Source organism: Gopherus evgoodei, chromosome 14 (assembly GCF_007399415.2).
Source record: "Gopherus evgoodei ecotype Sinaloan lineage chromosome 14, rGopEvg1_v1.p, whole genome shotgun sequence".
Lineage (NCBI taxonomy): Eukaryota > Metazoa > Chordata > Testudines > Testudinidae > Gopherus > Gopherus evgoodei.
The window spans coordinates 7514620-7530781 of record NC_044335.1 but is presented as its reverse complement, the minus strand read 5'-3'; the positions used below and the strand labels follow the sequence as shown (position 1 = coordinate 7530781).

At 44.7% G+C, this 16162-nt stretch overlaps 1 protein-coding gene and 1 long non-coding RNA gene across 2 annotated transcripts in view; one reads left to right on the top strand and one right to left on the bottom strand.

The window, feature by feature from the left end:
- Positions 1–16162, top strand: part of COL9A3 (collagen type IX alpha 3 chain) — a 76828-nt gene that overhangs the window by 35229 nt on the left and 25437 nt on the right. The window contains exons 12-22 of the mRNA XM_030533251.1: positions 1104–1157; positions 1702–1755; positions 2877–2930; positions 3896–3949; positions 5333–5386; positions 7125–7178; positions 8420–8473; positions 9857–9910; positions 11003–11047; positions 12193–12246; positions 12994–13047. Coding sequence (XP_030389111.1) covers positions 1104–1157; positions 1702–1755; positions 2877–2930; positions 3896–3949; positions 5333–5386; positions 7125–7178; positions 8420–8473; positions 9857–9910; positions 11003–11047; positions 12193–12246; positions 12994–13047 — 585 coding nt within the window. The remainder of the gene's footprint in view (positions 1–1103; positions 1158–1701; positions 1756–2876; positions 2931–3895; positions 3950–5332; positions 5387–7124; positions 7179–8419; positions 8474–9856; positions 9911–11002; positions 11048–12192; positions 12247–12993; positions 13048–16162) is intronic.
- LOC115635044 lies at positions 1800–14251 on the bottom strand. The gene is made up of 5 exons (XR_003996502.1): positions 14138–14251; positions 13819–14047; positions 10366–10504; positions 9418–9517; positions 1800–2019 (listed from the first exon to the last, which is right to left on the bottom strand). It is a non-coding gene; the product is annotated as an uncharacterized LOC115635044 (long non-coding RNA).

Sequence of the window (16162 nt, the reverse complement as noted above, 5' to 3'; positions counted from 1 at the left end):
CAGAATTCACAGTTCAAAGGTGGTTCCCATTTATTTAGTCTTTTGGTACATATCGGCACCAGGGCCGGCGCTTCCATTGAGGCGAACTAGGCAATCACCTAGGGTGCCAGGATTTTCGAGGGGCAGCATTTTGCCGGGGGGTGGGGGCGGCAGGCAGCTCCGGTGGACCTGCCGCAGTCGTGCCTGCGGACGGTCCGCTGGTCCCGCGCGGCTCCACTGGACCTCCTGCAGGCACGGCTGCGGCAGCTCCCCCAGAGCCGCGGACCAACGGACCCTCCGCAGGCATGACTGCGGCAGGTCCACCGGAGCCGCGGACCAACGGACCTTCTGCAGAAATGGCTGCGGCAGCTCCACCGGAGCCGCGGGAGCGGTGTGCGGGGCGGCGAAATGGCTGTGCACCTAGGGCGCAAAAAACTCTAGCGCCGGTCCTGATTGGCACCAAGCAGTTCAGTGTGTCTCTCCTGACTAATCCCAGATAACACAAGCTCTCACAGCCTTCATCCCAGCAGGCCTTTGCAGTCTCTCCCCTGCATGCACAAGGTCTCTCCCAGACCTCTCTGCCTTGAAAGCTTTCTCCCACTCTCTCCTGCTTCTTCAGCATTTCCCCTGCTGACTCAGGGCCCTGCAGTCTCCTGGGCTTCCCCACCCCACAGCATCTTCCTGCCCAGTTTTTATCCCATGATCGCCTGATTCAACCTAAGTGTGGCTAGTCCTGTAATCGGGGCTGGCTTAACCCTTAGCTCTCCAGCCCCTGGGCATGTCACCCTGTTACAGGAACCTAAAGTCTCCATTGGAAGAAGCTTTTGAAAATAGGGCTTCTGAAAATAGGGCTTCGGCATTTTTGAAAATGTTACCCATCCTTCACAACTTTAGTAGAATACATTCTAATAGACACGGAACGTCTTGATCAACTACTTGTCTGTCCTAAATGCAACACCCATCCAGGATATGAGGAATGATGCTACATAGCAGTTGCGTAAATTCCTCTCCAATAACTTCAGTCAATTCCCTGCCTTGCTTTAAATCCTGTGTCCCCCTTATATAGCTTAGCCTGCCACAGGGCAATAATGAAACTCTTAGCTCATTCTTGATTTTATTTTTAGGGGCATACAGGCCACAAAGGAGAACCCGGGGAAACAGGAAAAGATGGTGAGAAGGTAAAACTCTGTTTAAAGAAAAAAATTAGATTTTTTTTTTAGCCTTAAGACCAAGGGATTTCTCTCAGAATGATGCCAGGGCAGAATGAGACAATTGATTAGACAGCAAGGGAAAGCCCGTTATTTGATTGTACTTGGCATGTGGACTGAAGATCATTAGCCTCCATCATTTCATGTGTGAGAGAATATTTTAGCTAAAAAAAATGAATCATTTTTATGATCACAAATTTCAGGCATGGACTCTGAGCTGGCACCTGCAGTTTTGCTGTGCCTGGTTTTGCAGCTCATGCAAACGCTGCATTGATCACACAAGTTGGTTAGTTAGTTGCCTTCACTATCTGACCAATTGACAGAGACACTATTTGTGGCTGGAAGAAATTGCATAGAGGCAAAACATGAGGCCATAGTTTTGGTGAGGGAGGGTCTGGGGAAATAATTGGTGGGGAGGGTTAGCATGGAGAAGATTCTTGGGAAGAAGGTTATCAGGATCCAGGGTGAGATTTATCACTGCATCTTGTCTAACTTTCTGGTTTTCTATGCCCAGGGAGACGCAGGCCCTCCAGGTCCTCCAGGGATTCCAGGCAGTGTCGGCCTGCAGGTAAAATCTGCCTTTCAAACAAGAGCAGTCTCCTGATGCTCCCCCCAGTCACGCAGGATTTCAGTGTGAAATGCGAACAGTTGGGATCTGTCCATGGGGCTCTGGGATCAAGTCCCAGGCCAGCCTCTCTTACCCATTGTGGACACAGCAGTGCGCTACTAGTAACAGACTGCACTGAGGGCCTGATCCAAAGCCATTGACGTCCATGGAAAGACTCCCTTTGTCTTGCATGGGCCTTGGTTCAGGCCTGGTAGTGGTGCCATCCTGTGGATGAAACATTAAAGTGAATACTCATCTCACTTGCCCAGGTGGAGGCCGAAGGGCCCGTGCCATGTTTGGATGGTAATGGGACTGAGTTCTGCACTGGGTCGTATGGATCCCTATGGAAGAGCATGGCTGCCTCACAATGCCGTCTGGTGGCCTGAGTGCAGCCCCGCACACAGCACCTCAGCTCAGTTTCCCTTCTTGGATCTCCAAATAAACCCCACACAGGGCTTTTCCAGTGCGATCACAACTGCCCTCCTTAGGGTCTGATTTATTAACTTAAAGTTCAAAGCGAAACACGAAAGTTTTTCCCTCCAGCCTTCAGCTCGGTACAGCCCAACCCCCACCCTAGGCTGGTCAGAGTCCGTCCTGCCTTAGGAGGCTGCTGCCAGCACTTCCTAGCTGCAGCAATTCCCCTGGTCTCTGGGTTTTCCCGGCAGGTGCCTCTCTCACTACAGCCTCTTGAGCATCCCCCTTATTGCTGCCTCTGTCTGCTATAAATAGAAAATTGCCTGGTTCCCCTCAAGTGGGGCTTATTCTGTCATCAGGGTTGGCTTGACCTCAGGCTCCCCAGCCCAAGAGCAAGTCTCCTCACCCCGTTACACCCACCTCCCTGAATCTATCCCTTTCCAACAGAAGAACCAGACTGTATTGTCTCAGTCTGAGACCTCTCTGCTTTGGGGAGAGGTTCTTGGGGACAGGGTTTGTCGTCGTCCCCAAATCCCTCTGCTCATCACTGTTTCTTAAGGCTTCTTTGCCTTGGTTTTTAGGTTTTCACTTCCCCGTTTTTATCTCTTTCCTCTTCACTATTTTATATTTGGCTGATTCGCTTTTAATGGGTTGTTTTTCTCACTTAGGGGCCAAGAGGGTTAAGAGGCCTCATTGGCCCAGAGGGTCCAGTCGGGGACAGGGTAAGTAACTATCATCTTCTCCAGACTTTCCCCCAAGACTTTTCCCTCATTAAACCCATGCAGAATAAAATCCAATGGCCCTGTTAGATTTCACTGCCTCTAATTAATTTCATATCCACGTCCTGTAAGAGCAACATTCTTGGCAGCTATTAGACACTGTGTGAATAAAGTTACTTCCCGTTGCCCTGTGGAATGACTGGCCAAGGAAAGTCCCATGAGGGTGCAGACTGTGGGCCTAATCCTGCAAGCTCTCCAGGCAGGGGACTCACCTTGAAGACTGCGGGAGTTCTGTGCATGGGCTATCCACAGGATCGGACCCTATCTTAGAGTAATAACATAAGCGTGGGGGGACAAGTTGATCTCCTGTGACAATACGAAGATGCTGTTGAGCCTTGCAAAGGGCCGGGGAATGGAACATCTTCTGAATGTTTGGCATGCGATTCCCATCTGGAAAGAAAAGCTGAAGAACCAATGGGAGGACAAAGATTTTTAGAACATGAGGGGGTGGGAGAATCATGAACATTGATGTCCTGCGGTGTCCAATCCTGTACCACTGACCTCAGTGAGAGTAGGATCAAGCCGTTACTGAACAATGGTGGCTGACCAGCATGGTCTTCTTCGGGTGTGCCTGGACATTAGCTCAGGGGTTAACAGCTGAGCTTGAAGATACCATGTCCTTCTGTAGGGCCAAGTACGTTACCAAGGCTTCACAGCTGTGAGTGTTATGAGTCTGGTGAGGAGATAACAGCAAGGAGACCCAGAGTGAAAACCTGCTGGTTTAGACCAAGATCCTCTGCTGGAGTCTATTAAGATCCTAACAGTTACTAAGGAGCATGTTGCGTCTTTCCATTGACATGTATGTGCTTTCTTGCTTTGTAAAAATAATTCAGCTAGGGGTGTGGCTAGGGTGTTTGGTCCAGAAGAGTCCTGATGGCCGCATTTTAATGCTGTCTTACTGGTTTTAGGGACCTATTGGTTTCAGAGGGCCACCAGGACTCCCAGGACCTCCCGGGAAAGCAGTATGTATCCATTCTTATTTTTGTAGAGTTTCCTTTGAATCCTCATGGCCATGGCCTCTAATGTCACTATTGGTGCCTAATGCTTGCGTTCACCAGGCCAAACCTTCCACTGCCAGTGAACAACAGAACCGCCCAGTTCCCTCACCAGAAAGAGTGCACGTGTTGCGTCCGCACAGTGCTCACTCAGTGAGATGTGCACAGGCAATTATATTTCCATAAAGACCTTCTTCGTTCCCACTGGTACCTCTCCCATCTGATACTGCATCATTCCCATCTTCCTCAGCCCCTTATTCCCCGCCCCCCACACACTAAGAGCTACATCATCTCCTCTGCCCCAGATGTCATGCTGTCTTCCCCCAACCACCGACAAGTTCTCATTCTGGCCCTCGTAGGTTCAACACTTCCCATAGTTCTTCATTGTCCACCTTTCCCTCCACACACACTTCAGCAGATATGGGCTTCCCTTTTATGTGCTTTGTTCACACCTTCTATGTGGGGAGATGTTCCGCTTGGTAAGAGGAGACTGAGCAAGCTCCACATCTGCTCTCCTGCCATTCCCTCCTCTTGGCCAGATCCATGTTTAGCTCCCAGCCCAGAAGACCATTTTTCACCAAGGTAGAATATTCTGTTCTGTGCCAAGGATGCAATTACACAATCTTTTGTACAAATCCTGAGTGAATTAGAGTTGTGCAGGAGACTGTGATGGGCTTGGGGCGGGGGGACAGATTCCACACACCCACCCTCCGTGGACAGATCTCCAGTCTCTCTAGACTGCCCAATTATAGGTCCCTGTTTTAAGACAGAGGGACACTTGAGCCATGGAATTGTGGACCCAGTAACTATACCATCCACCCTGCCTGCCCTGCCACCAAGCCTCTCCTCCACTGTGGTTTATATGGAGCCCGGTTCTATGTTGCATGGTGGATGCAGAGTCCCTTAGCCCATTTGCTTTGCAACCATCCACGCCCTCCAATAGCGGGACTGCGGCCGGTCCACTACACTGGGGAAATTCACCCCAAGTGAGCTAAATTCAGGTCTTGTCACTTTCCCACACAGCAGGCATTGAGCTACTGCAATCAGGATCCAAGTGGTAACAGCTGAAGTTTCCCTCCAGCCTCACCACCGTATTTAATAAAGATCGTACTTCAGATGAACGTGGGGAAGAGCGTCCCTACCCTGTGGTATCACTGCCTGAGCCCCAATTGCAACCCACCCATGTGCACAGTGTTAGCGATTGTAACTGTGAAAGTATAGCAGCACTCCTAGCGAAACGTGGGCATCCCTCATGCCTGGCATGGCTAATTCCTGGGAACAGCGTGGAGACCATCTTAGTGCTGGTCATCAAGACGGAGATGGTTAATGGGTTTTCTTTTATCATTCCAGGGAGACCGAGGAGACAGAGGACCTCAAGGGTTCAGAGGGCCCAAAGGGGATACTGTAAGTGCAATAAAACACTTGCCTACTAAAATAACGAACATGAAGTCTAGTTTGCAGTTGTACAAAAGAGGTGAGCCTTAATTCTACTTGTGTCGCTTTGCTGGCAGAAGGAAAAATTCTCAAGGTAGGTTAGAAACTGACATTCATGCCTCTGGATGAGAGGCACTTCTGGGGAGGAGACACATAGATGGGTTCAAGGAGAATCCTTGGATCTGTTTAACTCAACCCTGTGCTTCAAAGGGGTCTCAGACCACTGCATTTACCTTCCAGTGTGAGATGTTATGTCCTTGATCCAGGTCCCAGGTCAACTTAATTTTGCAAGAAATCCTTCTGCAATGTCTTTATGTAGCAACTGCTACTTATCAGGAGATGGAAGATAGTTCTGTTCCCAGTTCTGCTCTCAATTCTCTGGATGGGCTTGGGCAAGTTACTTAATCGCTCTGTGCCTCAGGTTCCCAATTTGTAAAATGGGGATGATGATACTTATTAATCCTTATAAATCACTTCCGGGTCTGTGAATGAAAATCACTGGATAAATGCTAAGTAGTGGTAGTTACTATTTCTATGAATCAGAGTGTTAAATATATTATTGCTCTTAAAATGAATCTAGGAAAGATCTTTAGAAACAAACTTTTATAAGTTTTCTTCATGGAAAACAGTGCGCTTGTGCATGTATTATATCTGGTCATAGGTCTGAGCTTTCGACAGGATATTACCTTGTACATAGTTCAATCATTTGTTGTATCTTTTTGTCAGAAGTTCAGGTTGGAAGAAGAGTAGAGTTTAGCAAGATTTCTATACTCTTATTCTTTTACTTGCTCCATTGGTCAGACTAGTTATTTAATCCTTGATATTTCCCATCAAGCAGGGCTCAAGTGAGTGGGAGGAAAGCAGGGATATTTTCCCAGCCATTCTGAAAAAGCTGAGCTTTAAGACTCAGATTTGTGATGGTGTCTAGGCATTCTGCCACTAATTATTGCAAGGTCTAAATTACCTACTCAGCTACATCACATTTTCAAAAGTGACTTAAGCCATGTCTACATTACCCGCCAGATCGGCGGATAGTAATTGCTCTATCGGGGATCAATTTATTGCATCTTGTCTAGATGCGATAAATCGATCCCCGAATCGACGCCCGTACTCCACCTCGGCAGGAGGAGTAAGCGGAGTCGACGGGGGAGCCGCGGCAGTTGACTTGCCGCCATGAGGACGGCCAGGTAAGTCGAACTAAGATACTTCGACTTCAGCTACGTGAATAGCGTAGCTGAAGTTACGTATCTTAGATCGATTTCCCACACCTCCCCCCCCCCCCGCCAGTGTAGACTAGCCCTAAGAAACCAGTCTCTCACTGAAAATCAATTGGATTTAGGCCCCTAAATGCCTGGCCATCTAAGTCACTTAGGCTTTAGAACACTAAGTGGAGCAACATATGAATACCTTTAAAAGTGTGGGCCTATGGGCTCGGGGCTTGATTCAGCAGCCGTTGGTGTCAATGGGAGTTTGCTCATTTGGGTCAGGCTGCTGATGCTGAGACGTGATGAGCACACATCTTCTGCTCGTCTCTTGCTCTAAATGAGCTAGTTATCCATCTGTGGATAGCTCAAGGTCAAACACAAACCGAATGAAATGAACCTATACTGTTAACATTTGAATATTGAATTTATTTAATCCTTTTACCTAATGACTGTTTCTCTGGATATTTCCAGCACTGGATGATAAAAGACTTGTGTGTTTCTAGGGTAGACCTGGACCAAAAGGATCACCAGGGACCGGTGGACCCATAGGAGAACCTGTAAGTCAGATTTTAAAATTACAAGTCTCTTTTGTTCCCTGGTTCATGACTTTACAATACAGCAAATGTTAGAAGAGCTTTTATGTTGTTTCTGTTTGATGTAGTATCCACGTTAAGGGCTACATTTTCAAAGTTGTCTGAACCTGGACACTGAGGGTCTGTTTATGCAATCTATACTTATGTTCAAGCCCGGAGCTGGTTCTGTAGAAGTCAGTGGCAAATTTCCCTTTGACCTCAGTAAGTTTGGATTTTGGCCCATTCATTAATTTGGCCCATTGCAGTTGATGGGACTATTTGCCTGACTGTTTCCTAACAGGAGTGAAGGCTGCACAATCTGACTGGACAGTTACACCTACAATTTAATGCCCAAGTAGCATTTCTGCAGTTGGCTGTCTAAATGGAAAGGTCTGCAGACTTAAAACATCGCAGAACTAAATTTAGAGGATGCACATGAAAATGTAACCCTGAAATTTAATATAATCAAGTCACTTACTGGTTCTGGCTTAAAATTTAAAATATATTGGACAATAATGGTGACATTGGGTAAATGAAGTGTATGTAGGGTGACCAGACAGCAAGTATGAAAAATTGGGACAGGATGTGGGGGGTAATAGGAGCCTATATAAGAAAAAAACCCAAAAATTGGGACTGTCCCTGTAAAATTGGGACATCTGATCACCCTATGTGTATGTGTTTGTGGAATTTGTTAGTGCTGCATTCTCTGGAATTAGAATCTGGGCTGTATTTTTATGATCTAGAATTTATATTGTGGTTAAGAATAGATGACCTGCAACATCATATCCAAAGTTAGTGAAACCTATAACCAGTGGTGGATTCGTGGGAACTTATTGCTCACTAAGGCTATGTCTACACTTCCGCGGTAAGTCGACCCAAGTTACGTGGTCGGTCGACCTAAGTTACGTGGTCGATGTAGCTTAGGTTGACTTACTGTGGTGTCTACGCCACGCTGTCTCCCGTTGACTTATCTTACTCTTCTTGTTCCGGGTGGAGTACCGAGGTGAACCGGAGAGCGCTCTGCTGTCGATTTAGCGGGTTTTCAGTAGACCCAGTAAATCGACCCCCAGTGCATCAATTGCCGGAGTGTCAAATACTTTTAGGGGACTTTATAATTTAACACTAAAGGACTGACTGATCCTTATATGTTTCTGAACCTTTGCATGAGAGTTTGTAATCAATGGTGTCTGTGTCACAATCTTATTCTGCATTGTGCTCTTATTCAGGGCATGCCTGGCAAAGATGGACGAGATGGAACACCTGGACTCGATGGTGAGAAGGTTTGTAAAATCCTATTTCAACACCACGCAGAAAGATTTAAATTGCTGTCATCCACTGTGCCCAAGTATAGGCTTTCCTGAAGAAAAAGCAATGATCGAAAGACTTTGGCTCAAGAGAAAGATTTCCTGCAGTGTCACTGAGGCAGGAAAGGAAAATAGTTCACACTGATTGCCCTGGGGAAATCCCAACAAGAAATTAAACCCAAAGATTATGTGACATAATGAATAGAATTAACTGATATTACCAGGGTTAAGTGACAGATCCTTATTACACAATGACTAATTCTAAAGCCACTTATTTGTGGCAAAACCTGCAATATAAGTGGCCTTCTTATGACAAATGTTTAACGTCCTTTCAGAGCTATTGGTGGAGACATCCTTTTGTTCTCATCCCTTACAAGGAAAGTGCTGTTAAGTGCTAGAGAGTTAGGCATGTAACTGTGGGGTTCAGATTTCTGAAGGAGACCCTGGCAGGTGATCTCATGGAAATACACCTATTGGTCCTGGGAAAAAGGAACAGCCTTCACAAGTGAGAAATTAGAAGCTGTGGGTAGAGTTTTCAAAAACACCTAAAACAGTCAATGGGAGTTGGGTGCCTACTTCCTCTAGATGCTTTTGGAATCTCATCCTTTGTATGCACACAGGCATTGCAGTTACCCATTTTGCACCTTCAGATGCCAATTGGGGCCTGTATATGGTTTTTGCAGATACAATAGGTATATTTTGACAGGTGCACTTCCCTTAGAATCTTTGTCCAGGAATGTACGCGAAGATCTGATTCTGATCTCGCTTACACTCACTTTGCATCAATGTAACTGTATTGATTTCAGGGGAGTTTTCTCCTTTATTTACAACAGTGTGACTTAGAACATTATTAGGCCCTATAAAAGTTTAAGGTCAGATTCTGATCGCGCTAACAGCCACGTAAATCAGGAGTAACTCACTGAAACCAGTAGAAATGCACTGGCTTGAAGCTGGCTTGTGAACAGATGAGTTGGACTAGATGATCTCCTGAGGTCCCTTCCACCCCTGATATTCTATGATCTGGAAAGAAAGAAGGAAAGAAAAAAAATGTGTCAATCCGATCCAAAGTGTCCAACTCTGAACAATGAAATTAAATGTCGGAAGGTTTAGGCAACTCTCTGTATGGTATAATAATAAACATGAGCACTGATTTTCTGAGAGGGTATAAACGGGATTAATTCATCCAAAGGGGCTTTTCTAAAATCACAAGATTACAAGCGATTCTGGATTCTACAAATATTGGGTGGATGGGAAATAAAGCCTGTCTGGAAAACGTCTGTTTGCAGAAGAGTCACACCTGACTAATGTGAATAGCATCAGATCAGTCAATTGTCCATCTTAACTTATCGCTGTTTACAGGGTGATGCTGCCCGCTTCGGTCCTCCTGGAGAGAAGGGGCCAAACGGACTTCCTGTGAGTATCACAGTATTGTTCCCATAAAGGAGTTGGAACATCTTGCTCAATGTAGGAGTGATACTTCTCTGTCATTTGACTGGGATGGAGGACACAAGAACAGCTTTTCTCACCTTGGGCCAAATTTTGGAAGGCATTGAGGCATCTAACTCACACTGGGATGTGCCTAGATGTCTTTCAAAATCTGGCCTCCTGTCTCACCATGTGTCTCAAACGTTTAAGCGCATATATAAGACTCTCTTCCCATGGTGCAACATGAGAACGCCAAATGTCTGTGCACAGTATATTATACAGACTGGAAACAATCTGGGATATTTGCACAGTAAACCATGGCAATACAGCTAGAAACATATAAAGAGAAATGATCTGATCCAATCCAGTTGCAGCCAAAAGACTTTGCTGGGGCTTTAGGAGAAGATAAAGTGATTCCGTCCCCTGCAGTTGGTGATAATCACCTAGTAATACTCCAGATTCTTGTGTCAGCCACAGCTGTGTCAGTGTGAAGTGAATCAGTTGACAGTGGCACACCTCCTGCCCCAGTGCCACAAGAGCGGCTGAAACCCTAGGCAAGTTGCCATGGTGTTAGTGTGTGTCCTAATATTTCAGAAAGAAAACAAAGAGGAAAAATGTTAGCATCATAATGACATTTATCCCTTAGCCTAAGGGGCTAAGGCTTGGAAGTCAGGAGACCAGAGTCTACAGTATTCCTAACACTGACTTACTCCAAGACATTGTTGGCCAAATTTTAACATCTCTGATCTCCAATTTCTGCATCAGTAAAATGGGGATATAAATACTTACCCTGCCCCTGCTTTGTAAAGTGAATCATTGAATGAAAGGTGCTATATAAGTACAAACTATTATTATTATTGTATGTTTCATGTTTGCCTTTCTTTCTCATTATCGTCAGTGGGAAGTGTGTGGGTAGCACTCTGGATAATGAACTAGACGGTAATTTCTCTCATTGTTTTCACATGGAAAAATGTCTCTAATAGAAACTTATGTCCTGTGATTCTAAATGCCCATATAAGTTTAATCAGACAGTAAATGTTATTCTACAAATTGCACAATTTCTGTTGTTTTTTTTTTCAGGGGCTACCTGGAAGACCAGGTCACAAGGGTCCAAAGGGTGAAGTAGTAAGTTAAGGAGGAGTTTTCACTGGGAAACTATTGTGTGTGTCATCTTAGTGCACTGTAATTTTAGGCCCAGTCTGGCAAACACTTACACATGTGCTTAATTCTGAGCTCCAGAATAGTCTCACTGAGGTCAAAGGGCTGAAAACACGTGCATAAATATTTACAGGATTGAGTCCTTAGGGATCAGGGCCTGCATTTCTTTTTAAAATTGGCCTGCTTGCGTCGCCTGTTGAGGTGACACAGTGTGGATATTTTCCTGGCTGTGCACATTGTACCTTCTCATTGTACCTTCTCAAAAGGACTTTTGAAGATCTCACTTTGACGGGTATTTCGGAAAATTAAAATGCAAAAGTATAAAATGCACAGTTCAGTCTCCAGTGAGTAAATATCCAGTGCAGGGGGTTTAATTGTGGGAAGATCCCTCAAGTTTCTTTAGACAGTCTGCTTCAATTCCAAAGACCGCCAACGGACCTCTGATAACCCTACCAGTGGCAGAATTTTGGAATTTGCCTCTCTACTACCAAACTTTCACCCTGAAGTCACAAGACTTGACATGGCTGCCACACAATATGTGTAAAATGGCACTGTCAGTAAATCTGCATCAACAGTCCCCTTCAAGATAAGCTATACGGAATCTTTACAACAATGCATTTCATTCCTACACTTTGAGACACCAGCTGGCTCTCAGCAAAGTTTGATGAAAGAAAATCTGAAACAGATTGAGGCAACTCATCATAAAATTGCTCATTAAAGTGTATTTGTTCTGACTTTCCCTCCCTTTCAATCTTCTATCTAGCATCAGCCTCATTATTACGTACTATATACAAAGGCTACTAGTCCTCATGCTTCAGGGTGTAGATTGATCACTGGCTGAGGTCAGGAGGAAATTCCTCCCACTTATGGTGTTCCATAATACATTGGAAGTTCCAGCATGTGCACTTTAGCATAACTGTTCTATAGTTTTATATGCTATAAGAATTCTTCTCTTCTTGGAGTTTTATTGCTGTCTTTTAGCATGTTTTACTATCCCGTCTCCCCAGCAAGACTTATTAATTTCATGGTTTTCCTACCAGCTGGTTGGTAGGGAAGTTACAGAAGTGACTATGAAGTTCTGCCCAGTTGACTGTTTGTTTTCCCCACTACAGGGTAGTCCTGGAGAGATGGGAGAGGCAGGTCCATCGGGAGAGCCTGGTATCCCTGTAGGTATCTCCACATCTTATGTATATCTCATGAAACTCTATTCAGTGCCTCTTAAGTTCCACCACTGAGCTTGAGCTCACATGCTGCTTCTCTGGCACAACTGAGCTTGGCATATCCATAGTAAGTGTTATGAACATCTCTCTCTCTCTCTCACACACACATATATGTGGTTTTTATACAAAGATATATAAAAAGTATGTGTGTACAGTGTGGTAATGAGGGCTGACAAAACAGTCCTTCACTTGTGGATGTAGAAACATTATGTGTGATTTTATCTGGGGAGCAGGATGTGGGATGTAAGTCACATGTCAGTTCATTAGAAAATCAAATACCACTTACCCTGCTGCAGTGGGGTCAAACAAGCAGTCCAGAGAGGCAGTGTGCCCTAGAAGATAATACGCTGGACTGGGACTCAGGAAACCCAGGTTCTATTCTTGGCTTTGCCATTGGCCTGCTGGGTAACCTGGGGCAAGTCACTTCACTGCTCTCTGCCTCAGTTTCCCATTCTGTAAAATGGGGCTAATGATACTGACCTCCTTTTGTAACGCAGTTTGAGATCTATGAATGACAAGTGCTATATAAGAGCTAGGTATTTTTGTTATAATTTATTAACTAGCTGATACCCATGAACTGACAGTGATGTGAGACATGAATGATATATTTGTGTAATGGTTTTACAGTGGGTTGGGAAGGGTGAAGTTCCTGCTTGAAGAACAGTACCGATAACTTTTTGATATTGTTGATAGGGTGAGGCCGGTATCCCTGGTGAGAGAGGTGAGCCCGGACCTAGAGGAGTATCTGTAAGTAGAACATTGTTTCTTCAAGCATAACCTTTCTGCAGTTAAAACACAGCTCTGTTATCAATCTTCAGAGCCACCATCAAGCTAAAATAAAAGGTTCCATCCTCTATTGGCATAATGTCTGTGGATTTACACCAGCAGAGAATTTAGCCCAAAGTAAATGGGCCAAGGTCTCCTCTCTTTTACCCCAGTGTAAATGTGGAGTAACCAGACTGAAGTCACTGTGCTTATTCCATATTTACACTGAGGTAACGGAGAGGGGAATTTGTCCCATGTGATTCATGTGGCTGGTGCCCTTACATGATGGCAGCTTGGACAATCAGCACCTTCTTGATTTGGTAATAATAAGGGTTATTCTGGAATACCTGGCCTCCAGCACTCTAAACGTGAAAGCCGTCCCTTTTAGGTGTCATTCAGAGATTCTAAGGCCAGAAAGGACAACTGGAATCATCTGGTCTGACCTCCTGCATAACACAGGCCAGAGAATTGCCCTCAAATAATTCCCATTTGAACTAGAGCAGATCTGTTAGAAAAACATCCAATCTTGATTTTAAAATTGCCAGTGATGGAAAATCCATCACAGCCCTTGGTAAATGTTTCCTATGGTTAATGACCCTCACTGTTAAAAATGTATGCTGTGTTTCTGTTCTGAACTTGTCTACCTTCAACTTCCAGCTGTTGGGCCATTGTCTGCTAGATTTAAAGAGCCCATTAGCAAATCTCATAGCTGTAGAAAATGTTTACAACAACATTTGAAATCATACAACTCACCTAGGTTACTTACAGCCTTGAAACTTGGAAGAGGTGTGTCGAAAGGCTTCAAACATGCAGGGAGCCATTGCACTCTTTTGTGCAAAGTTGTGCCCGTTTATGGTTTGCATTAAAATCACAGCAAACTCATGACCGCACAGTTTGATGCAAAAGAAGGTCATGTTTGAGGCTTTTGATGATATTTCATTTTGGGAGTTGGTTCAAATCCAGACACTGAGACAGCACAAACCTGTGGGGATTTTGAAAAGGAAGCTAATGTTTGTGTGAAATGAAACAGTGGGTTTTGCCCAGCTCTAATTGCTTAGGTTTTTCCCCTCACCTGTAAATTGTAAAGAATTTCTGGTTTGAAGCATCTCATCAGTCTTGGGTCCAAAACAGGATGCTTCATACCCATTCTCAGCATTGCCACCGAGCACAGGGAATAAAGAGCTATGAGTGCTGTAATGAGGGAAGAGTCTACAGATAATTGCATTGCTCCCCATTGGGTTCCTGCAGAATGGTGTAAGATAAAAAACTGGCTTCGTTCACAATACTAAAAATTCCAGGACCACCATTTATTTTCCTATTTTCCAGCAAGTGCTACTGTTGTGGTTGGGCCTGAATTTACAGGGGGGTTTGATCTTGTTTAAGTATTTTTGAAATCAGGAAGCCTACAGGACGTCTAAGATGATTTTTTCATATGTGCCACTTGGGCAGAAACTGAGCAGTTTAATAAGTTATTGTTCAGAACAGCTTGCTCTTTAAATTTCCTAGAAAAGGGAAATAAACCCTAGAAATACAAAAATTATTTGTTTTATGTCCTCAAATTTCAAAGTAAAATTGGGGAGGGGAAAAATAGATATTTGGTTGTAAGAAAGACAGTTCCAAAGTTAAATGAGAAAATGAAAGTAGAAGGAAAAAATGAGAGCCATGAAAGTGCCGTTATAGTCAGTGGAGGGCCTGTATAAAAACGGCACTATTTTACTTAATTAGATCTGCTGATTGAGTTTATTCTAGATCATGTCTTCTTCCTTTAAAAAATTAATGCTGGGGAGCCTTGCAGAGCAGACACAGCTATGGGTTACTGAGCTAGATTTTAATCTGACTCTCAGTAAAAGAGATTCTGTTAATGATTCTGTTAATGATGCACAAATCAGAAAGACCCCAACTGGACATTTTAGATTCCAGAGTGAGTTTGTAGCAGGGATTTGGAGAAATCACATTTTTCAATTGCTCTGCTCTGGCTCCGCTCCAGCTCCTGGCACAAACCTACTGCTCTGCGCTCCAGCTCCAGGCTTCGCTCCAAAGCCCTGATCTTTAGCCTGGCAGTTAGAAAAACAGGCTTTTTCTTTTTTAACTCGTAAACTGAGTAAATCTGGTATAGAGTCACTGCGAGATAATGTGTGTTGAACCTCACAGTACCATTTTCAAACAGTCACTTTCATGGCAGAATTTCACCTACGACCTAAACTTTCCTCTCTTTGCTTCAATCGCATAATGGCAAGAGAGGTTTAACAGTGAATCAAATGCTTCTTTTCGTGGCAGTTTATCATGCTATTTGTATTTCTCTGATAAATACACTGCACCTACATTGGGAAATCATTACTCAAAAAGAAAAGTTAGACTGTTTAACGAGAGAGAATTAATAGCAGATGTGAAATTCTATTCTTCGGGGCCCTGATTCAGGAAGGTACTTCAGGAAGGTGCCCAGCTTTAAGCATCTGTAGGGTGACCATATTTCCCAAAGAGAAAACAGGACACCCCCAGCCCCTTGCCCATGCCTCCCCCCCACCCCCCCATGCTGTTGCTGGTTGCTGGAACCCAGGAGGCTGTTGCCTGGTCTCTGGAAGCCTGATCGCTGGAAACCTGGGTGGGAGGAGCATGCTGGAATGCTGCTTCCCCCCACACCCAGCCTTGCCCCCTCCTCACGGGGACTGGGATCTCCATTCGCCCCCTCTGTACCGAACCCCACCTTTTTGACAAAAGTGGGCATTTGTCCTGTTTGCTCTTGCCAATTGATCAAGTCAGCAAGAACAAACGGGACAAAAGTCGCCTTTTGGGGAAAAAAGTGGGGATGGCTGAGATGGCTTAAAAAAGGGACTGTCCCAGCCAAAACGGGACATATGGTCACCCTAAGCACGAGTCCCATTGACTGCGGCTCTTACTGAATAAAATGGTGCCATTTTTACATAGCCTACTGACATGGAACTGCTCATATGTTTAAAGGTACTTCACTGAACTAAGGTCTGATTTTGGATCTCCCTGACAGTGGCTTTGCTCCAGAGTGCCTGTAACGTCAATTAAGTGTTTATTGATTTAACACTAGTGTGTGCTCGTGACTTGTATAATATCTTATGTGCTTGGG